This window comes from Sturnira hondurensis, unplaced genomic scaffold, assembly GCF_014824575.4.
Source record: "Sturnira hondurensis isolate 20B ecotype Veracruz unplaced genomic scaffold, ASM1482457v3 Scaffold0004257, whole genome shotgun sequence".
NCBI classification, from domain to species: domain Eukaryota; kingdom Metazoa; phylum Chordata; class Mammalia; order Chiroptera; family Phyllostomidae; genus Sturnira; species Sturnira hondurensis.
In genome coordinates, this window is record NW_028076888.1 from 47,568 (window position 1) to 70,916 (window position 23,349).

Below are 23,349 nucleotides of genomic sequence, written 5' to 3' on the forward strand. Positions count from 1 at the left end.
GGTTCCCGTTTGTCCTTTTCTCTTGGCTGCCTAGCCTGGATCTTGACTTTGTGTGTGCTCAAGGTGACCTATTATTTAAGAGTAAGCCACGCTGTTGAAGGCTGAATAAAAGAAACTACTGTCAGCAGAGTCCAGGTTGCTTTTCATTTCTTGTCCTCCAAAATCAAATACAGCTCAGTTCGTATTTCTTTTTCTAAAGATTTTATTTATATTTACTTTTATTAGAGAGAAGGAGAAAGAGAGGGAGATAAACATCAATGTGTGGTTGCCTCTCGTGCGTCCCTTACTGGGGACCTGGCCCACAACCCAGGCATGTGCCCTGACTGGGAATCAAACCGGCGACCCGTTGCTTTGCAGTCCGGTGCACAATCCCCTGAGCCACACCAGCAGGGCTCTTTTTGTGTTAACCCGTTTTGTGAACTCGGCTCTGAGCTTTCCCACTGAAACTGACAGGGTGTGCAAGGCGTCAGGTCTGGCTGTTGTGCATGTGTGGCCTGGGGAAGCTGAGGGAGAGGAGCTCCACACTGTTGTCGTGAACAACGGGGCGGGTCTGCCATTCCCTCCTGCCTTAGTTTGGCGAGAAACCGAAAAAGATAAACATCTCAGGTTCTTTATAATCAGGTTTTTGGGACCAATGTACAGTATTGTAAAAGGTACGATTCTTATGTTGGGGTTTACAATTGATAGGCAAGTAAAAAATTTGCTCTTGAAAATATTTGGTTTGTTGCCAGTAAAATAAAGTGAGACTTTCTCTTCCTTTGTTGAACTCCTTTAAAAAAAAATCAGTTTGTAACAAAAAAATATCAAGTTTTTTTGAGGTCTAATTTACATAAAATGCTCCCATTTTATGTATACATTTCAGTATTTTAAATTTTTCAGTTACGGTACAATATTACATTAATTTCAAGTGTAAGAGTATAGATGCACTTTGACAAATTTATGCAGTTGTGTAACTGCCACCATAATCAAGATGTCCTTGTGTTCCTTTGACTTTTTTAAAGCGAATGTACTAACATTTTTTAAAAACGCGCTATGTCTGTTACTCTTCTCTTTCCCTGTTCAGATGATGACAGTGAGCCCATTTTGGGGCAGTGGTTTGAAGAGACCATCTCCCCCAGTAAAGAGAAAGTGGCCCCTCCGCCTCCTCCCCCGCCCCCTCCACTGGAGAGCTCCCCTAGAGTTAAAAGCCCCAGCAAGCAGGCCCCTGGAGAAAAGGGCAACATTTTGGCCAGCCGCAAAGATCCTGAGTTGGTAAGAGGGGATTTCTGAGGCTTAGGGGGAGGAGAAATGGGGAGATAGCGTGGGAAAAGCAGATCATATGAACTAAAACATTTTCTAGGATGGATAACTAACATTTAAAGGTATTTTTACTTAGGACTTCAATGTGTTGGTTATGCTTGATTAAGGAATATGTACTCTTGGTGTTTCTCTGATTGAGGGTTAGTAGTAACATAGCCTTTGGAGTTAGAGGTGAGTTTCGGTCCCGCTTCTCTTACGTTCTGGCTTTGTGACGGTGGGCAAGAATCTGAACTCCACCGCAGTTATGTCCCTTACTGGATAGAGGGTTGTACCTGCCTCGAAGTGTTGTGAGGAGTTGAAGAGCCCTTTGCATGGGTTTGGTACATGCTAAGTTCTCGCTCACGATTTTTCTGACTGGCGTTTATTGATGACACGCGCTGTGGAAGCCCCCGTTCTGAAGCCATGTCAGCAAATAGGTCAGATGCAGTCCTTGCTATCATACAGCTTAGCCTGGTCAAGGGTCTGGACATTCAACATTGATACAACAATTCAGTTTAATTTTAATAAAGACATAAAGAGCCCGGAATTCTATCATGATAATACAGGCTTCAGAATTGAATGTATCAACAATGTCCAAGAGCTGGACAAATACAGTAGAGGAGAAAGATGTGAGTCAGTCTGTGTGGAACTCCCCCGTCGCCGTGAAGTATTTTGTGAACTCCCGTACTAAACCGGCATACCGTTTTGTGTAACTGGTAGAAGTACAAGGGAAGGGCTATCATAATCAAACTTAGTCCTGCAGTAGGTGACTTAAAGTCTGGTTTTTAAGTTCATTGTATTTACTGCATGAGGCCTATGGGACTGTTTCACCTCCTGTTTGCATTTGGGATTTGTGAGGGCTCTGGACTTCTGGACCGGGTATCAGCGTTGTTTGTGTGTTTGTTTAGTTCTTAGGTCTGGCTTCCAACATTCTGAACTTCATCACCTCTTCCATGCTGAACTCTCGGAACAATTTTATCCGAAACTACCTGAGTGTATCTCTCTCAGAACACCATATGGCTACCCTGGCCAGCATCATTAAGGAGGTGGACAAAGATGGACTCAAGGGTCAGTCAACAGGGTGTTTTTTCTCGTGGAGCTGGGCTGTAAGCAGGGTGGTGCGATGCACTCAGTAGCTGCTGGAATGATTGGTTTTCCTGTGTCTCCCAGGTTCATCAGATGAAGAGTTCGCTGCTGCGCTCTATCATTTCAACCACTCTCTGGTCACTTCCGACCTTCAGTCACCTAACCTGCAGGTTCGTATGTGCAATGTCCAGGGAGGCCGAGAGCTCTCTCCGTCAGCTCTCAGCAGGCTGCAGTTGTTCTTGTTGCTAAGCAACACCATTTGTCATGGGATCCCCACAGTGGAGAGAGGGTTGAGAGAATATTCTAGTATGACTTCTGCCTTAATTAAGGTCATTTAAGAGAAGGAAAATGTCACTCGGTGAATTTAAAGAAATGGAAAAACGGATAAACAAGTGGGCAGTTTTTAAAGAGATACGTATTTGTATATATCTAGATGTGTGTGTGTGTGTGTGTGTGTGTATCTTTAGTATATCCAGGGTATGTATATATGGATGTGTGTGTGTGTGTATAAATGCCCAACAAACATAGGAAGTGTTTGTCATTTGAAATCTAAGAAATGCAGATTAGAAGGCGTGTTTTAAAGGAATCAAATTACAGGAGATAGGTGCTGTCATATGCATCCCTGCTTGCAAACCCGCCACAAAAAGGAAGTCCAGGGTCTTGTTTGTGGGCTTGTAAATCTTGCGATTTTCTCTCCCCACTGAAGTAGCTGATGCTTTGAATTCTAAATCTGAAATTTCTCATTTCATTATTTTACATTTATTTATTTTTTGTGTTTATAGTTCTTAAATTTTAAAAATTATTTTGTTGTTTCTAGTTTTTTGTTTGTTTGTTTTAAAGATTTTATTTATTTATCTTTAGAGGGAAAGGGAAGGAGAGAGGGAGAGAAATATCAATGTATGGTTGCCTCTCATGTGTCCCCTGCTGGGAACTGGCCTGCAACCCAGGCATGTGCCCTGACTGGGAATCGAACCTCGATCATGTGGTTCGCAGGCCCATGCTCAATCCACTGAGCTACACCAGCCAGGGCTTGTTTCTAGTTTTTATAGCAAATGACACCATGCTCTACGCAGCCCTTTCAGGCCTTTTCCACTCAGGCCTTTTCTTTTCTTTTTTTTTTTTTTTTAAAGATTTTATTTATTTAGAGGGGAAAGGAAGGGGAGACAGAGAGAAATATCAATGTATAGTTGCCTCTCGTGAGTCCCCTGCTGGGAACTGGCCCGCAACCCAGGCATGTGCCCTGACCGGGAATCGAACCGCGATCGTGCTCAATCCACTGAGCTACACCAGCCAGGGCTCACTCAGGCCTTTTCTCAATATTGTTGAGACTATGTTGCTAAGATCCATCCATATTTTTGCATATTTTTGTAGTTCTTGTTTGGACTGCTACGTGATATCCCCTGTCTTCATGACTGTCCCAGTTTCTTCATTCCCCATTGCTCCACCCACAGGCCTTTGGGTTGTGTCGGGTCGAATCGAAGTTCCAGGTGTTGCTGCGATCTTTCTTGCAGATCTCCCCGTTCTCTTCGGACTGTGACCAGGGGTAGAGTTGACAGGCTGTGGAGTCTGTGACCTTAGGCAGATAATGCCTAGTGGCTCTTTGTGAGCAGCTGCGCCAAGTTTTACTCCCACCAGCACTGGGTCAGAGCCCCCAGGTTCACTGCCAGCGTTGGCCAGTGTCGGGTTTTCCTGGTAACTTTCTTATGTTCCAAGTCGGGGCTTCTTGATCTTTAACGTACATAAGCATCTCTGGGGAATTTGTTAAAAATGCTGATTTTTAGTTACTGTGACACTCCCCTCCCCCAGAAGAATTTGGTAATCTCCAGTAATTTGCTTTACTGTTTTGAACATTTTTTTTGTTACTCTTAAGATTCTTTCGGTGGATTCTCAGAATCAAGATACAATCGAAAGGCTTGCACTTGCCCTCAAAGGGACAAATTCCAGGGCCCTCTTCCAGGAGGTTAAAATTGATTCTCCTAACTCCAACCTATTCAAGAAATTCTTAAAATTTTTCTTTTGTTGAAAAAATAAAAGCTATTTACACTTACCTACTGTTACATGAAGACATTTGGGTGGGGCAAGAAGGGGAACATAAATTGAGAAGAAAAGTTGCTCGCGTGTGTGAGGTGAGAAGGAAATGCTTCAGTTACCATAGGGCCGGCTGGCCTGCCGGTCACCAGCTCCTTGCCCAGATCTGAGTTTATTTAGGGAAGTTTCAAAGTTCAAAGACTAGATCTTTTCCTGCTTAAACTTGTTCAATTGGGAAGAAAAGTTTCTTTCTGGAAAATATTTAAGATTCCTTGAATTGTGTTGTCCTCTTAGCATCGTAAAGATAATTACAGACCTTGTGTGGACATGCAACCTGGTTGCCCGTAGCTACTGACTTCACGCAGAGGGAATCCTCACACCCCCCTTTTCGTTCTATCTCCAAACATGGGACTTTGGGATTCTTCCTCCAAATTCTTCCTGCGCCTTCCCCCGGCTGCGATGGGGGAAGGCGCAGGACAGTGGTGTAATCTAGCCGTCTGCTGCTGGATGCCCTGCTGTGGACACTGTTTTGGGGGGGATGCACAGAGCCGGTTACCCAGGTTCATGACTGATGTTGCAAGATGCACACAGTGCGCCCTCAGGGAGGGGAGTGAAATGTGCCTCAGTCTGTGTGATCGGACAGAGGTCAGCTGTCTGGGAAATAAAGAACCGCGGTTCTGAGTGAGATTAGTAGACCTGTTCCCTACTTAGAGAAGACATTGAAATCTACTTCTTGACAACTTGGAACATATTGGGAAGAAGACATTTTGCTGAGAGGCTGTGGGAGAGCACGTACTTGGTTGGCGTGGCGCTCTGGTTTCTCACGTGTGTCTAGTAAAGCATCTGCTAAGGTGATTTGTGTCTCTGAAGCCCAACGAGAAGGCAGGCTTTGTCTGGTTTTCCATTGGTGTTCTGCTGCATTGGCCTTCGGTGATTGATTAGCTCGGTCTCTAGCCCTGCTTTTCAGAGAGGAGGTTGGGGGTGGGGCCGGAAGTTCCAGTCCTCTAGTCACATGGTCTTTTGGCAGCCAACCCCCATCCTGAAGCTGTCTGGGACTCGCCTATCTAGGGCCTCACCTCATTAGCATAAACTCAGGTATTGCTGAAAGGAGCTTATTATGATTAACAGAAGAAGCTTCTTTCTTCACTACCACTAAGGAAATTACCAGAATTTTAGGCCCTCTGCACTAAGAATGGCATTAAGACCAAATGCATCTTTTATATGTCTCCATATCAACACGGGGGGGGGGGGGCAGGACAGGATGACTATTTAAAGATGAAGTGCTGGGCTGAGGTGGGTGGCGGTGACCACAGCTGCACAGTGCACTTGGACTCATCAGTGCCTCAGAACTGTGTGCGTAGAAACAGTTAAAATGGCAGTTTTAAAAGATTTTATTTATTCATTTATTTTAGAGGGGAAGAAGGGAGGAAGAAAGAGAGGGAGAGAAATATCAATATGTGGTGGCCTCTTGTGCACCCCCTACTGGTGGATGTGGCCTGCAACCCAGGCATATGCCCTGACAGAATCGAACTGGCCATTTAGTTTGCAGGCCAGCACTCAATCCACTGAGCCACACCAGCCAGGGTTAAAATGGTAAATTTTATGTTGTTATTTTATCACAAAAGAATTACCTTGCACTTTTAGTACTAGTTTGTTGCTAGGACTACTAATTGTTAGCCTCTGTATTTATTATTTTCTTACTATTGGTATATTTTTTATTATATTTACTGTTACTGATAGAATTTTGATAATTTAATAATATTTAGTGGTGGTCTAGGTTCATTTATTCAATAAGTATTCATTGAGTATTTTCTGTGTGGACACTGAAGGAATAGCTGGCTTGAATTACTGTGGGGTCAGGAGAGAAAGGAGGTTTGGTGTGGGTAGTGGACCTGATGGAGAGATCATGGGAAATTATTTGCATGGGATGAAGGACATAGGGAGGAGGAACTCAAGGTATTGCTGGGGTTTGCATCTCAGATGGGAGCTGGCAGGATGCTGTGGGCTTTACTAGGAACAGGGAGTCAGGAAGGAGGGTTGGCTTGGGGGTAGCAGGAGTGGGACGCAGTGCTCAGTTTGCACACTGCTAGGTGTAGGTCAGCTCAGAGGTTGTATTTACTCGTGGATTACTCACTTATTCCACATTTACTCAGAATAGTCCTTTGGGTTTTACGTGAGGCACTATTTGCCATTTTCTCTCTGTTATTAAACACAAATGAGTTGATATCAGCTTACTGACACAACTTTCTTTCAGTCGCTATGGGAGGTCAGTCTTGAAGCCATTGTGTAGCCTGGGAAATTGCATAGTTGAGTGTGAGGCTCTCTAACGAAGGAGCCGACTGAAGGCCATCAGCAGAGGTGTTTTCTGTGCGACTGTATTGCTTCCTCTGTCAGTGTGTTGCCTTTCATTCAAATGAGAAAACAATTGGTGTGTACAGGAGTTGTACATTGTAGGTTATCAATGTTTTCAGTTTAAATAGTCACCATTACAATTAGAAAAAATAATCTTAAATATGGTGATATCTTGAGGTGCCAGTGAGATGAAAACATCTAGCAAGTAGTTGGAAATGTGAGTCTGAAATTGAGTTAAAAAATCAAGGTTGCTAATAGCTTCGGGACTTACTGAGACAGTTGTTGGAGGGTTGAGAAACAGATGGAGTGGAAAGATAGGGAGTGAAGGCTGAGGCTGAGGCCTCAGGAATGCCCGCATGGAAGAGGGGCGGATAAAGGGTGCTTGGAAGGCATGGTCAGGCCAGGGCTGGCTCGGTTTTACTTCTTAGAAAGTCGGTTTCTCTTACTTAGAGATAAGAGGGGTTGAAGTGGTAAGGAAAAAAAACAGGTTCCTGAGGAATGGTAGCTCACTTCTCACAGCTCTGAGACCTGAAAACTGACGCAAAGTAAAAGCGTCACTGAAAACATGTCGTATAAAGAACATTGTAAGGAACACATGTACATTAACTATAATCCTTTCACCAAACCTGTGGTTTTATTTTTATCTGTTTTCTTCTAGTCCCTATCCATATAGTTTGTATCATTTTATAGTTATAATCAGAACATTGATACATTTTTTTGTGGTCTGCTTTTTCTTTTTTTTTTTTAAAGATTTTATTTATTTATTTATCTTTAGAGGGGAAGGAGAGAGGGAGAGAAACATCAATGTATGGTTGCCTTTTGTACGTCCCCTGCTGGGAGTTGGCCTGCAGGGAACTGGACCACAACCCAGGCATGTGCCCTGACTGGGAATCGAACCGCGATTGTCTTGTTGTCTGCTTTTTCAAATTTTATATATGTATTATGTTTTTTACATTTACCTTCATCTTTATAATGGCCACCATTATGGCTGCATGTCACTTGTACATTTAGATTTTTTTTCTAATTATTTTTTATTACAGTAGTGCTACAGTATTTATTTTTTACATAGCCAAGGCATATTTATTTTTTGAAAGGTTTCCTTGAGTCAGAGACAGAAAAGTCATTTACGGCTGTGTTGAGCATAGCAATTAAGAGTGTAGGTTTTAGAGGTAAACCTGGCTTTGTTACTTGGTAATCTTGTGGCTTTAGTCATGGTCTTAAACCGCTCGGAGCCATTTCCCTCATTGGTAGAGGGCAGCCTGCGCCCACCCCGCATTACTGCTCCGAGCGTCTGCGCGACTGTGTGCGCACAGCACTTAGCCTGCCGTGACTGTCCACACGTGCAAACCACTCGTGACGTGAGTAATTATTCCCAGGGAATGAGGTCCTCTAGGATATTTTATAAGAATATAATTTAACTGGCAGACAGAAATTTATCCTGTGTCCTGAGGTGCCCACAGTTTGTGTTTTCTGAAGCCAAGTGAGAGAGCAGGCTTTTGTCTGGCTTTCCGCTGGCGTCCTGCGCAGCTGGCACGTGTCGGAGAACACAGGTTGCAGCCCAGACCCCTGGGCTGAGAGCAGGGCCCGCCCGAAGGGCAGGCCGCAGCCGGGGCAGACGGCCGGCCGCCTCTGTACGCCTCGGCAGCGTGCGGGCCAGATTGCTCTGCCGGTCCTGCAGTGTGAGTTGTCAGACCTGCCTGTGCTGAGTGTCGTTTGTAGTGTGTACCTGATGATGGAGAAGACGTTCACTGTCGCGGGTCACGTGTTTTTGGAAAGCAGACTTCTCACGTTCTGCCCGTTTAGCACATTGCCCTGCTTCTGCTGTCTCAGTGCATTTCTTCTGTTTCAGGACTTCCCTTGTGATGCTGATTAGTGACAGTTGTTTATTTATTTATGAAATAAACCTGATCTCCTTTATGTAAATACCCCTGCCAGCATTAAAAGGTGACACTAGAGAGCATCACTAAGCCTTTGGCCTCATTCGCTCTCTTTTCCCTAACGGTCTCGTGTGTGTCTTCCACGTCAGAACACACTGCTGCAGCAGCTGGGCGTCGCTCCCTTCTCCGAAGGCCCGTGGCCCTTGTACATCCACCCGCAAAGCCTCTCTGTGCTTTCACGCCTCCTGCTCATCTGGCAACACAAAGCTTGTGCCCAAGGGGACCCTGATGTCCCCGAATGTCTGAAAGTTTGGGACAGGTAAGAAACTGCCAAGAGAAGCCTCGTGGAGAAGGTTCCTTCCTTTCTTGTGTGTTTGACTCTGTGTAGTTAATCTGTGGCTCTGAAGTGGTGCTCTGATGACTGTATTTAAAGTGATGAGGGTGGGGAGGTGAGTTTCTGGTGGCGGGGGCAGGGGGAAATGTGCTGTTTGAAAGACAGAAGCACGTGGTGTGGAGGCATCAGCACAGGAGGGAGTTGGTTGCAGTTATGAGACAGAACCTGAGTCGTGAACGTAACCAATTTTATCCTGACCTCGTTTTTCGGGGGGGAGGGAACAGAGAAGCCAACGCTGTCTTTGGTTATATTGCTTTGAACATGAAACCGCTTAGAGTGACTTGCAGTCCTTTTTGGACAACTTTTAAAGATTTTTTTTTACTTGGGGGAAGCTCAGGTTAATCATCTAAATCCTCTTTAGACGAAGACCTGTATTTGCCATTTTTGTTTACATGGTTCGAGTCTTCAAAGCAATTCGATTTTCTCTTTTCCATTCTACGATCAAATGACTCTAATGCTGGATTTGAGAAATTATAAACTCTCTCATATGCAAAAGACCCTTCCTTTTTCCTGGTGGAATCTTGCAAAAAGGCCAGGAGGTGGAGGGCGGGGGTGTGTTGAGGGAGCCCTCATAAAAGCACAAACCTCCTTTCTAACAGCCAAAGGCAGTGAGAGCAGTTGGCCACATTTACTTCTTGATTTTTAATTATTTATTTTGCATAAAGCTCTTCCGACAAGTTCTCTGAATAGCAGAGAATTAAGTTATAACGTATTTGACTATTATCATGCACTGATTTAACCTGTACTATAAACTCTCAAAACAAAAATTGAACTCTAGAATCAAAGTATTGGGAACAATAATATTTGTTCCTACCCGACCAGGTTTGTTAATTTAGAAAAGGGCACCATTTGGGGGAGCTTGCCATTCTGCCCATCGTCAGGCATGGCTGGTGGGTGTTCACACTCCTGTGTCTGCCCTGGCAGTGCTGAGGCGTGGGCGAACCTGGCTTTTCTGTAGCCCAAATTTAGTTTTCCTCTTTTGTTTACGTGTAGCTCTTTGTCTTCCTCAGTTGGCTGTCTTAATTCCTGCGTTCAACACTGGACATTGTAACACCTGGGGGGATGTTCTGACTTTTCCTCATCAGACACTCTCTCCTTTTCTCCGGGGCAGGTTTTTGTTGACCATGAAGCAGAATGCCCTGCAGGGCGTGGTGCCCGGTGAGACCGAGGACTTGAACGTGGAGCACCTGCAGCTGCTGCTCCTCGTTTTCCACAACCTCACCGAGCAGGGCCGGCAGACCATCCTGACGCTGGTCGTGCAGATCATCCAGGAGCTGAGCACCAGCATGGACGTGCAGATGCGCTCCGTGCCACTCGTCCTGGCTCGCCTCCTGTTGATCTTGGATTACCTGCTTCACCAGTACTCCAGAGCCCCCATGTATCTGTTCGAGCAGGTTGGACGGGCGTACTCTTCTTGCTTTACTGGCTGTTGTGGGGAGTGTTTTCGTGCTAGGTTTCTGAGTAGCCTTAGGGATGCCACTCGGCCTGTGTCTGTGCGCTCACTTTGTTTAGCCAGAAGCCATAAATGCAGATTACTTGATTTGATGAGTTTGTTAAAACCCAGGTGTTGTCCTTTGGGGACGTCCTTTGGTGTTGTCCTTTGGGGACGTCCTTGTGTTGCCCAGCACAGTGCCCTGAGCATCGGCCCTCTGTGAGCCTCTGTTAGTGGTTGAGAGATGGTGAGAGCGGAGTTGATGGATTAGTGAATTGCTTTGTAGAGATCCAAAATGAGGGTGGGAGGGCCAGTTGAGGATTATTCTACTCAGCATTCCTTAAAATGTTTCACCGAGTACTATTCCCTTTATACTCCAGCAAAAAAGATACTTTCCAGAAGTCACAGGAAAAATCCAAGATTTTCTTCTATTTTGAGAGTTCCCCGAACTTTGATGTTTTAGTCTACGTTGCGCCTGGCCTGAGAAGCAGCCCGGTGACTGTGTAGCTCTCTCACTCTGAGCATCTCTTTTCAAAGGTACAGCACAACCTGCTCAGTCCTCCTTTCGGGTGGGCAAGCGGATCCCACGATAGCAGCCGCCGCCGGACGACCAGCCCCCTCTATCACGGTTTCAAAGAAGTGGAGGAGAACTGGTCCAAGCATTTTTCTTCAGGTCAGGAAGGCTGCCAACAAGAAACTGACTCGTGGGTTCTCCTGGGCAGGGCGGGATTTGGAACTTGGAAACTCCTTGAGCATCACTGGTCATTGGTTTAGTCTACTCCCTGTGGGTGGCGAATACCTACGGACCCAAAACCTTTTCAGAAATAAATGCTCATATATCCAACATTTATTTCAAAAGAAAAAACATTGAGATACAAGAATTAGGAAACCTTCTGTCTGGCAGGATGTGGCTCTAACTCGCAGGGTAAATTTCTTTTCGGGGGGCACTCAGAAAGTAACGGGAGCCGTGACTTTCTCTCTAGTGTTTCTTGTTGTCCGTTCTTTTGATGAGGTGCCTCTGTGTCCACTTTTAGTATGGGTTTGCTGCTGTCCAGGACTGCTGGGTGTTAGTGTATTTTGTGGAAACTTGCACCCAGCGTCCGTATGAAGTTGCCATCATTGGGACCTCTCACTAGTCCCTTTGATACGAGGAGGACAGTGTTTAAGTTTTGGGCAGTCAGTCTAATGGTAGAATTGTGTTGGTTGACTTGATCCTAGAGCGTGTTAACTCCTAGGGTAACGGTTCTCAGCTGCGGGTGGTTGTGGCCCCCACCCCCAGAGGGGACGTTGGGCAGTGTCTGTGGACATATTTAGTTGTCTCAACTGGGAGGACGCTCCCGGGACTCAGTGGGTAGAAGGCAGGAGGGTGCCAGGCGCCCTGCAGTCCACAGGGCGGCCTCCCACGGCCAAGTTACTGAGCCCAGCATGTCAGTGGTGCCAAGGAAACCCTGTTCCAAAGTGTTTCCATGGTTTTTACACTTTACAGTTATTAGAGTTGAGAATAAAATAACTCTTTTAATCGGTGCATTGTTTTTCAGACACTGTGCCACAGCCCAGATTCTACTGCGTCCTGTCCCCAGAAGCCTCAGAGGACGATCTGAACCGACTGGATTCTGCGGTACCAGGAATTTTAAAACCCCATTTTACATGCGGGTCAGGTGGTTTCCACCCAGATCAGTCAGGGGAAAGGGAATGCCTTTTTGTAATGAGGGGATTTGGTCTGTGTTACAGTTTGAGCTTATTCTAAAAGGAACCTGTTATTTTGAGGTGTATTTGATGGGCTCCCCTTTTGCTGTAGGGGGTGCCCTTCCTGGTGGTTCCCACCTCTGACACATTATTCGAGAAGACTCAGCATTTTCACATGCCTTATTTTAATGGACAGAGTTGTTTTATCCTAAAGCCTGCACTTGCGTGCTGACAATGGCCCAGAAACTGACCGAGGGCCCTGAGTGGGAGTCTTGCTGCAGCGAGAAATTACTCATCAGAATTTAAGTGAACTAGTTTGTCCGTCATGAAGTTAAGTGACAGTGGATACAGAGTAGGAGAAACATGTTTTCAAAAATAAGAAAAAGTGATTGTCTTTCTCTCTTGCAATTAGGCGTGTGACGTTCTCTTCTCCAAGCTTGTCAAGTATGACGATCTTTATACTGCCCTGACATCCCTGCTCGCAGCGGGGTCCCAGCTGGATACAGTCAGGAGGAAGGAGAACAAGAGCGTGACAGCTTTGGTGAGACCGGGGCGGCCTGGGCTAGTGGCGAAGTTTGGCATTTGTTGGCTAACTGGGTAGCAGCAGTCCCACCAGAAATTTCCTTCTAGGACCTACTCAGTTTACTGCAGATCTGTTTGCAAAATTGACTGATACTTCAGTATTTTTGTGTAGTTAAAGTGGTCATGTTCATCTTAGAGAGAGTTTTATCTTTTTTGGTTAGCATTGGAGAAAATGTGACTTTGAGAGTTAATGGCCACCTAAGTACTCCATCTTCTGTGAGTGCCTGATGGGTGGTGCCGTGAGCCTCATACTTGAGCTTTTTCTGTGTTTGCAGGGATGTGTCTCTGCCTCTAGACGCCACAAAAGCAGTTCAGGCCACAGAAGGGGCCCGCCAAGGGGGGCCCATTGGAGAATGTCCTGCCTTCTTCTGGTGTTCGTTTAATTATGTGGGGAGTCAGAGTTGTCTCAGAGGAGCTTTTTTGGCCTGTGAAGTGTTCAGGCCACGGAGCGAATTGTACGTGTGTTTTCACACACAATTCTGCTTTATCCTCAGCTGTGTTCTCTAGAAAGACCCGAGAGCAGCCTCTAGAGCCACATCTCAGTTGGAAAGCGATACTCCACGCTGTGATACTCCTTCTGCTTCTTCCAGGAGGCCTGTGCCCTTCAATATTACTTCCTGATACTATGGAGGATCCTGGGAGTTTTGCCACCATCAAAGACTTACATGAACCAGCTGGCCGTGAACTCGCCCGAGATGAGTGAATGTGACATCCTGCACACTCTGCGGTGGTCTTCTCGCCTCCGGATCAGCTCCTATGTCAACTGGATAAAGGTACCACGGTGTAACGCAGCACTCGCTGCTCGGGGGCATTCGAGGCCAGTGTACTCTGTGCTGCTGGGAATTTTAAATGTAGGAGTAATGAACACTTCACACTCTGTCTATATTGATCTCTTGGCCACTTGTTTCTTGCTGTCCGGATAGGATCACCTTATCAAACAGGGAATGAAGGCTGAACATGCTGGCTCTCTCCTGGAGCTGGCTTCCACCAAGTGCAGCTCAGTGAAGTATGACGTTGAAATTGTGGAGGAATACTTTGCCCGACAGGTGTGTTAGTTCTGGATCCGTGGTATGGAGTTTGGCTCGTGTCACAGCCTTCTGCCGCGTCTAATCAACATTCTGGTGTTTTTAAAGATCTCATCATTCTGTAGCATCGACTGCAGCACCATCCTGCAGCTCCACGAAATCCCTAGTCTGCAGTCCATCTACACCCTCGACGCCGCCATCTCGAAGGTCCAGGTCTCTCTGGATGAGCACTTTTCTAAGATGGCTGCTGAGACGGAGCCGCATAAGTCGTCCGAGATCACCAAGAACCTGCTTCCAGCCGCTCTGCAGCTCATTGACACCTACGCGTCGTTCACCAGGTGTGGCGGGCCGCCTGCCCGGAGAGGGGAGGGGGTTTGCTTTCTTTAGGGGCCTGTAAATTCCTAAAAATGAATTTTGTAGTTCTAAGTACTATTCACTCTTCAAATCCCCACCGATTTGGAGTTTTGTTTTATTTATTTATTTATTTTTATTAGCTTAGGTTGTTTCTTTTTCTCTTTTCCTTCTCTGTAATCAAGAGGAGTCTGATGAGGGAATTTTCAAATAGTTCATTGAGCGCCAAGAGAGTTTAATTTTTATAAATCTTTGAATACTTTCTAGCATTTTACTTGTAAGATACAAAGAAAGGATGGAATTTTTCCAAACACTGTCGTTTCTGTTATTCGCCAAGATGAAGCTCTTTAACACTCTTTAAATTTTATGGTATTTAGCTAGAGTAAAAAAAATTCCTGATGAGTTAGAGTATACTGAAATCCAGCTCTTTCTGTAATAAACATGGCACGTCATATGCCATGTAGAGTCCTTTGTTCTTCATGATGTCTGAATATTTTAGAATTCATTTTCCATATATAAAAGTGGGAGTTTATTTATGAATCAAAAATTCTGGCCTTTTTCCTGTCGGCAAAACGGACAGAACTGGGCCTGACTCCCCTCACGCTGGTCGGGAGTGGCCACCCTGGGAGCTGTGCGTAGGGGCCCTTTCAGCTCAGTCACCATTCGGCTCCTGCTCCGTGGGGCTTCCACGCTGCCAGGGTCTTGGATCCTTGTAAAACTTACCTGGTGTCTTCTAGTGTGGATGGTTGCCTTACGCTAGAGAGAGGACTTGCTTGAGGCAGAGTTTGTGAACAGATGAAGGTGAATAATAAAGGGAGGGCTTGCTGCGGGCCAGGTGGGGTTCGCAGGTGCAGGGGTACGGCCCTGCCCCAGGAGCTTGTCGTGTCTGTTCTGCCCCGTGGGGCCAGTGCTTTCCGAATGGAGCTGTTGACACGTGTTCCTGGGCAAGTAGGTGTGGGGAGTGCTGGGTAAATAAGAGTGAATAGTTTTAAAAACATACATGTATATGAATAATACTTCTCAGGGCCTTTGTACACATTGTCAGTCTTCCAAGGCCAGGGGGAGAGGTATTGATACAGTTTCCGCTGTTTCCCACACATTGATGCTGGAGTTGGGCTTTGGGAGCAGGTCAGGACACGGGGTGTTCTTTGGGGAACAGTTACCCGTTGAAATTCTTGTGAGACCAGAAAGGCAGGAACTGTCACCTAGATCTAATAGGTTAGGAAAGTGAGGTACAGTTTTCTCAGTTTGTACAGGGTTAGTTTCTGTTGGCTGTCATGGGGGTCCTTTGGCTCTCACACTTTGTCCTTTTTTCCCCCCAGAGCCTATTTGCTCCAGAATTTCAATGAAGAGGGGTCCACGGAAAAACCTTCCCAGGAGAAATTGCAGGGCTTCGCTGCCGTTCTGGCGATTGGCTCTAGTAGGTGCAAAGCGAACACGCTGGGTAAGTGAATGTGCTTCTGCATTTTACTGTTAATGCCAGTACGACCCGCGCTACCACTTCTCTGCCTGTTGACCTGTCTGCTGGCATTTACCATTTACTGGACACTTTCTGGGCATCGAACATTGTTGACAGGTTTATGTATTTAGATCTTGACAATAACCTTACAGGGTAAGTATTGGTGTTACCCCTTTTTACTCATTAGGAAACTGAGGCTTAGAGAAGTTATTTGCCCCTAATTCGATATCTTTTTAAAAAAATATATTTTTTATTTATTTTGAGAGAGGGGAAGGGAGAGAACCATCGATGTGCAAGGGAGACATCGATCCATTGCCTCTCACAGGCCTCCAGCCAGGGTCCTGGGCCACAACCCAGGCTTGTGGCAATCACGCTGACTGGGAGTCAAATCAGCGGCCCTTCGGTTTGCAGGCCGGCGCGCAATCCACGGAGCCACACTATCCAGGGCTCTAGTACTGCATCTCGCAAGTGGTAGAGCTGGGGTCTAAGTCAAGATCAGTTGGTTCTAAAACATTAGGCTCTTTTGTTGTGAGCACAAATCTTTGTTCTTTTTTTTTATTTATAGAGATTAGCAAGATTGGCAGGCTAACTCTTCGTGCTTGGGGAAAACCTTCTCTCAGACAGGAGTGATCTGGTAGAAATTTAGGATGGAGAATTAAAATAACTGGAGTTAGGTGGAACGGTTACCCTTTAAAATTTCTAGCCATTTGCATTTTCCTGAGTTTCAAGCTCTAAATAATCTTTTGATACTCAAATATTTTCACTTTTAGAAATTAAATTTCACTGCTTTCTTGAATGCTCTTCTTAATGATCCCTGCCCTTAAGATTTATCTTAAGAAGAAAAAGGATCAAAGCAATGCTTCCTCATGGATGGTGTAACTGAGGTTTAATCGTGATTTTAGCCTCACTTGTATTGACTCGCCCTCACTTTGAATCTTGTTTTCATTTGTCTGCTTTACTTGCCAGATTAGAAAGTGAATGTGGTGGGAAATGAATACCTTATAATTAGGTTGCTGGCTGTGGAGCAGTTAGCTAATTCTTGGACATAGTACTGCTATTGAAATATCCATTCACACCATCTTAGTAATTATTTTGACGGCCTGGGCTGTGGCGCTTCTTTAACTGCATTTGAGCTTGACTTTTAAAATGCTGTGACCTGTTCTTTCTCTTTGGGTGATGATCCCTGGTCGTTTTGTTGCCGCTAGGTCCAACACTGGTTCCGAATTTACCGTCATCGGTGCAGGGTGTGTGCGAGTCCTGGAACAACGTCAACACCAACGAGTTCCCCAACATCGGGTCCTGGGTGAGTGTCTGTCTTTCCCAGGAGTCGGGCTGCGGAGCGCAGCCCTCCTGTGTTCTGCTGCAATTCCTGTGTTCTGCTGGGATTCCTTGGGCTGAAAGGAGCTGCTGAGAGATACTTGCACACTGCAGTGTTATGTGCTGTGGCTGAGTCAGCAATCAAAGCGTTGAACTACCCTGCTGGTACCCATACGATCTTTTTGCGAAGAAGTGTGTGTTACTGTGTTGCAGGATAGCTGCTCAGCCTCAGTTTCATCTGTTAAATACTGGGACATGTAGATTAGGTCTGTTAAGTGTAAGGTGCCTGGCATGTTATCTGGCACATGAATTCTCAGTAAATGCTAACTCTATTTCCTTTCCTTTCTGGGTTGTGTCAAGAACATGTTCCTCTTGTTGTAATTTTATGGAGCAGCTTTTAGGTTTTCTATGCTTTTAGAAGACTTAATCTTCTGTCAGTGTATTTGAACTTTGTACGTGCTCTGTTGTGATTTCCTCTGTTAACAGATTATTCTGATATTACAGTTCTTTGCAGAAGCCAACTATTATAATTTTGTTATATCTTCTTTATAATTGTCACCTCAGCTTACATCACCTGGAGCTATAGTACAAGGATAATTAAGATATTTGTAGTGGAGATCCAGCTGCATTGCAAATCCAGATCCTTCTCAATCAATAAAGACAATAGATTCCATGTTGAATATACAGTTGACCCTTGAATAATACATGTTTGAAATGTGTGGGTCTGCTTACAGGTGGACTTTTCACTTGGCCCATGCGGTTTGTCCAGCGGTATTCAAATGTCAGTTGTGGGGTTGGGGGCTTGTATTTGTGGAGCGCTGACTGCAGTTACCAACAGATTTCGACTGCATAGGAAGTCATGCCCCTGACCTCCAAGTTGATCAAGGGTCAACTACAGTATATTCTAATTCTTTTTTTAAAGATTTTATTTATTTATTTTTAGAGGGAGGGAAAGAGAAGGAGAGAGGGAGAGAAACACCAATGTGTGGCTGCCTCTCACATGCACCCTCTACTGGGGACTGTGCTTGCAACCCAGGCATGTGCCCTGACTGGGAATCGAACTGGCGACCCTTCAGTTCCTAGGTCTGTGCTCAGTCCACTGAGCTACACCAGCCAGGGCTATCTTCTAAATCTTTAGGAAGTGATATTGGTTACCTTAACTTTGTACTAACTCCATTTTGACTTTAACTTTTGAAATTTTAAGTTCACTTTGTACCACATGAAATGTGTTAGCTGCTTCCTACACCCACCGCATTCCTTCCCAGGGTGAGCAGCGGCGTGTACCATAGAAAGCCGTTGTCTTTACCCCTTAGTAGAGCCTTCATTTCTCTGGGCTTGGCGTCTTTTCTTCCCACCTGAGAATTTTATCCTGGGCAAGTAGATGGCCTGTGCATTCATGTCTTTTTTTGTCTCCATTCAGCGAAATGCCTTTGCCAATGACACCATCCCTTCGGAGAGTTACATCAGTGCCGTGCAGGCCGCTCACCTGGGCACTCTGTGTGGCCAAAGCCTGCCCCTGGCTGCCTCCCTGAAGCACACCCTCCTCTCACTGGTCAGACTGACCGGAGACCTCATTGTGTGAGTGCCGACTGCGTAGCCTGGGTGCGCCCCGCACCTGTGTTCTGTCAATGCTCAAGGAGGTCCTGGGCTTTTTTCTTACCTAAGTGCGTAACAGTGCTCTCGTGCAGGCCGCAGCAGCAGAGAGCCGATTGCTGTAGATGAGAGTGTGAGCATGCGCCTAGGAGGATGTCTAACTTAGTTCTGAGACCCACCAGAGCACTGCCTCCCCCTTTTCTGTAGTATTTTTCATCCAGGCCTGTTGGCCTTAGGTCATACTGCGGTTTGGAGGGGCTCGGGTTTAAATTTTAAAGTGACAGTGATGTATTTGAAGTCACGTCCCCAGAAGCATTGTGGGAGTTAGACCTTGCCACTTGGGGATTAGGGCAGGCCACGGAGGGACTTTTTGTCTTCCTGTAGATAGATCATGGGCAGAGTCCTGTATCACATTGCCTTAAAGGTGGTCCACGTTCCTGGGAGTTCTAGAAAAGTTGTCTGGGACGATTATACTAGCTTAGGTTTTAGTAAACTTTCTTTTCTGAATATTATAAAACATATCTTATTGTTTTAATAAATGAATTTTTCTTATGGAAATGAGTTGTACTTGTTATAGACATAGCAATGAAAAAGAATATGAAATTGTGTGATTGCACCTATGTGTAAAGCAACTACCGAGGGAAAAAGACCGGAATAAAACTCCTTCCCTAATAATGATCGAATTGTCCTATTTCCTTTCCGCCCCACTCCCCCCTGCCCACCGCGCAGCCTTTTGGAGGAGCGCATTCACTGACGTGGTTCTGTTTTCTGTGTTGAAGCTGGTCCGATGAGATGAACCCACCTCAGGTCATTCGGACCCTGCTCCCCCTTCTGCTGGAGTCGAGCACTGAGAGCGTGGCCGAGATCAGCAGCAACTCCCTGGAGCGCATCCTGGGCCCGGCAGAGTCCGATGAGTTCCTGGCTCGTGTGTACGAGAAGCTGATCACCGGCTGTTACAACATCCTGGCCAATCACGCGGATCCCAATAGGTGAGCCTGCCCGAGAGAGCAGGTGCCCGTGACCTGGTGCGGTCCGCGAGACGTCCTGACACTGGCTTCTTCACATCACCCGTCACTAGCTTCTTGGTGCACCCGTGTGCGTTTTGTGTTCTTATGGGTGTACAGGAAAGGTGGTTTGGAATCTTCTGTGGTTAATTCTTAGGAATAAAAACTAAGAAAAGGGAAGGCTTACATGTTCAGGTGTGGAACCTTGACGTATTTCAACAGATGCTTCTCATGCCCTCTGCTAAATGTGACAATGTGTACAAAGAGACTAGTGACGTTTCTGATATTTTTGTGATCATGCCACTGAGAGGGGTGGTTGGTGGGGTGGGGTGGTCTCAGCGTCCTTCGGCCTTGAGAGCTTGCCTGGGCCGTGCTGGTGCGGGCGAGCCCTGGGGACCAGTTGAGTGGGTTGCAGCTTCACCCCGCTGAGCACTGTATAAATATGGCGTGTGTGTATTGGGGTTTCTCTACTCTATGTTGGTGGGGAGACCAGGTTTTTTTTTAATGTATTGGGGTGACATTGGTTAATAAGACTGTATAGGTTTCAACAGTACATCTCTTTTTCTTTTTTTTTTTATTTATCTTAGAGGGGAAGGGAAGGAGAGAGAGAGAGAAATATCAATGTATGGTTGCCTCTCATGAGTCCCCTGCTGGGAACTGGCCTGCAACCCAGGCATGCGCCCTGACCGGGAATCGAAACGCGATCGTGTGGTTCGCAGGCCCGTGCTCAATCCACTGAGCTACACCAGCCAGGGCGAGACCAGGGTTTTTTGTTTATTTTTTCATTATGGGCCTTTTTTCCCCTTCCTTCTCTCCTCCTTCCATAACAGCGATGACCCCCTAGCCATTGACTGCACCAATTATGTCAGATTTTAGGGCTTATTTTTGTTTTATTACAGTTTAACTTATCAAATATTTAGCATTCGTGTACCAGACTTTGTGCTAACTTTTGACAAGGCAAAATTGTATATTACCTTCAAGGTTCAGGTATAAACCAATTTTAGGATTTTAAAACTCAGTGTCAGGAGGGCAGTGAAATGGGCCTTCTATTGGGTAGTTAAGTTTTCCTTTCGACCCTCAGCGGACTGGACGAATCCATCTTGGAGGAGTGTCTCCAGTATCTGGAGAAGCAGCTGGAAAGCAGCCAGGCTCGTAAAGCCATGGAGGAGTTTTTCTCTGACAGGTGAGCCTTGTTTCTCGTTCGGGGAGCCGTGCTTGAATGTCTTCTGAAAGCAGGTGCCGTGTGTGCTGGCTTAGGCATGCTTTCTCGAGGGACACTGCAGGGCAGCCTAAGTACACGCACAGTGTTTCGGGAGGGCTCGGGTGGGCAGAGGACGCCGCGAGGGCACTGATGAGGAGCTGGTGTCCTGAACACCTGTGGTGGTGACGCCCTGATGACCAGCCCCTCAGAGGACACAAGATTGTGGGGAAACGGAAACAGTGGCGTAATGCGGCTCTTCCCCCTTTTTCCCCTTCTGCCTCCCAGTGGAGAACTCGTGCAGATCATGATGGCAACAGCCAATGAGAACCTCTCTGCTAAGTTCTGTAACCGGGTTTTGAAATTCTTCACCAAACTCTTCCAGCTCAGTGAGTGACAGCTTTTCGTAATCTCCTTACGGGAACTTTGATGTCTGGCTAATACTGTGCATATCTGTGGCCCGAGTGTGGCTACCTCGGGAAAATGCTAACAAGTGAGGAGAATCCCTCAGAGAAAGTGTGGAAGGAAGTTGAAAACTTGCCTGGAGCCTTTCCCCTTTCCCTGCTCACAGTTCGCACCTTCCTTCTTTCCTCCTGCCCCCTTTCACTGACCTTGGCCTCTTGGTCTGTCCCCAGCCGAGAAGAGCCCTAACCCGAGCCTCCTGCATCTCTGTGGCTCTCTGGCACAGCTGGCCTGCGTGGAGCCTGTGCGTCTCCAAGCCTGGCTCACCCGCATGACCACGGCGCCCCCCAAAGATTCTGATCAGCTGGATATAATTCAGGAGAACCGGCAGCTGCTGCAGTTACTGACCACTTACATCGTCCGGGAAAACAGGTAGAGCGACTGCGTTTGTGTCATGTGGCCCTAATGACTCCAGAAACATGTTGAGAATTTTGAACCTCTTTCCTTCAGGCATCAGTCGATGGTATTTTCGGTGACTTCATAGCTCTTCCACTAGAGTCAGGGGTCTAGCAGGGCTCTTTGATCTCTCCTATGGAAAACTTTTGTGGTGACTCGACCTGTCTGTTGTAACTTAGTTGCGAGTTTTGTGCCCTAGTGGTCCAAGTCCAAAGTATGTGTACTCACGTATTCAGTGTTTAATTTGAAACTTTCTTTAATTACGCTTACAAATTTAGAGGTACGTGGAGTCAGAGTCATGTTGATTACTCACCAATTTGCTTTTTCTTTTTACCAGCCAAGTTGGGGAAGGTGTGTGTGCTGTGCTTCTGGGTACCCTAATCCCCATGGCAACAGAGATGCTGGCCAATGGTGATGGAACTGGTTTTCCCGAACTCATGGTTGTGATGGCCACTCTGGCCAGTGCAGGTCAAGGTGCTGGCCATCTTCAGCTTCATAATGCTGCCGTGGACTGGCTAAGTAGATGGTAAGATGATGAAATTGCAAGAACCCATTTGTAGGTTACAACATTGCCCTTGGAGAGTAGGGGGGTGAGTAAGTGCAGGTTGTTTTCTTTGTTGCTCAGAGTGAGTGTAAAAGAAATTTGAATCTCTACCTTTTTATCAGGGATCGAGGAGTAGCCAGTAACTCTGATCACTTTGTAATTAATCTTCTGTGTTTTCTTAGTAGAGTTTCCTGTTCATTATTCCTAGGAGAAGCCTTGGGGAACTGTCTTAAGTGTCACTGCTAAGGCCGTAGCGCCCCAGTCCTCTGATTGGTGTTCTAAGAATGCCTTTGCATCATAGCATCCACAAATTGATGCAAGGTCCGTGAAGATGCTCTCTTTCTTTGATTCATCTGATTTTATGTCCCTCCCTTCTTTTTTCCTTCGGGTTAGCAAGAAATACCTGTCACAGAAGAATGTGGTTGAGAAACTGAATGCCAACGTAATGCATGGAAAGGTAAGAAAGGGAGAAGCGGCCCCAGTCGGGGAGTGGTGATCCCGTGTTTGTGGTCAGGTGAAGTCCCTCCTTTCTGCTGGCCTCTGTCCCTGGCCAGTCTACAGAGGATAAAGCTGTAATCTCAGAGACCTGGAGATGTGCACTTGCTAACTATGCCCTTTGGTGCCTTCTGGGTGGCAAGAAGTGGGTGGAAGGAAATATTCTGGTAAACATCCACCAGAATCCTTCTTAAAACATAGTGAACTCCGGCTACGTTGAGATGCTGATGTGCCCTGGAAAACTGTCCCCTGCCCCTGCATCGGATCCGTGCGTCCTGAGCAGGCATTACGTGGGGTTGCAGGTTACCTCCCCAACTGCAGTCTCGGTTCCAGAACTGGGGCCCTCGCCCGAGGGCTCAGGTCACTGTGTCGAGAAGGAGGGTTCGATCTGACAGGAGCCCCACGTCCCGGCATCTCCCCCCCCCCCCTTCATGAACGTGACTGAGGTGGCCAAGGACAGATAACTGGCCCTCGAGACCCACCACCACACCATTCGTTTCTCCCTCCTTCAGCTCTGAACTGTCGTGGTGCAGAGCGAGGAACTGAGCGATCTGAGGCTCTGGTGCCAGACTGGGGGGGTCAGGCAGGCATGGACTCCCTGCAGGGGGGTGTGGAACCCTGTCGCTTGGTCTCTGAAGCTGTTTCTCTACCCTTGCACTGCTTGAGAACCCAGAAATTTAAATGTGTTTCACTGATGGTTAAAAAAATGCCAGTGGTAGAAAAAATGCTGACTACAGCCTATTCAGACTTAATCTAGTCTTTTTTTGAATTATTTTTCTTCCTTTTTTCC

At 46.3% G+C, this 23,349-nt stretch overlaps 1 protein-coding gene across 5 annotated transcripts in view; it reads left to right on the forward strand.

Annotated features, from left to right (window-relative positions):
* Positions 1–23,349, forward strand: part of UBR4 (ubiquitin protein ligase E3 component n-recognin 4) — a 119,150-nt gene that overhangs the window by 21,104 nt on the left and 74,697 nt on the right. For all 5 annotated transcript variants that reach the window (XM_037045056.1, XM_037045055.1, XM_037045059.1 and 2 more), the window contains exons 15-34: positions 1,064–1,251; positions 2,187–2,346; positions 2,449–2,534; positions 8,771–8,940; positions 10,127–10,409; positions 10,985–11,120; positions 11,986–12,065; positions 12,546–12,674; positions 13,306–13,488; positions 13,639–13,761; positions 13,849–14,078; positions 15,414–15,535; positions 16,756–16,853; positions 18,288–18,445; positions 19,240–19,449; positions 20,546–20,647; positions 20,951–21,051; positions 21,298–21,496; positions 21,858–22,046; positions 22,458–22,521. In XM_037045056.1, coding sequence (XP_036900951.1) covers positions 1,064–1,251; positions 2,187–2,346; positions 2,449–2,534; positions 8,771–8,940; positions 10,127–10,409; positions 10,985–11,120; positions 11,986–12,065; positions 12,546–12,674; positions 13,306–13,488; positions 13,639–13,761; positions 13,849–14,078; positions 15,414–15,535; positions 16,756–16,853; positions 18,288–18,445; positions 19,240–19,449; positions 20,546–20,647; positions 20,951–21,051; positions 21,298–21,496; positions 21,858–22,046; positions 22,458–22,521 — 3,011 coding nt within the window. The remainder of the gene's footprint in view (positions 1–1,063; positions 1,252–2,186; positions 2,347–2,448; positions 2,535–8,770; positions 8,941–10,126; positions 10,410–10,984; positions 11,121–11,985; positions 12,066–12,545; positions 12,675–13,305; positions 13,489–13,638; positions 13,762–13,848; positions 14,079–15,413; positions 15,536–16,755; positions 16,854–18,287; positions 18,446–19,239; positions 19,450–20,545; positions 20,648–20,950; positions 21,052–21,297; positions 21,497–21,857; positions 22,047–22,457; positions 22,522–23,349) is intronic.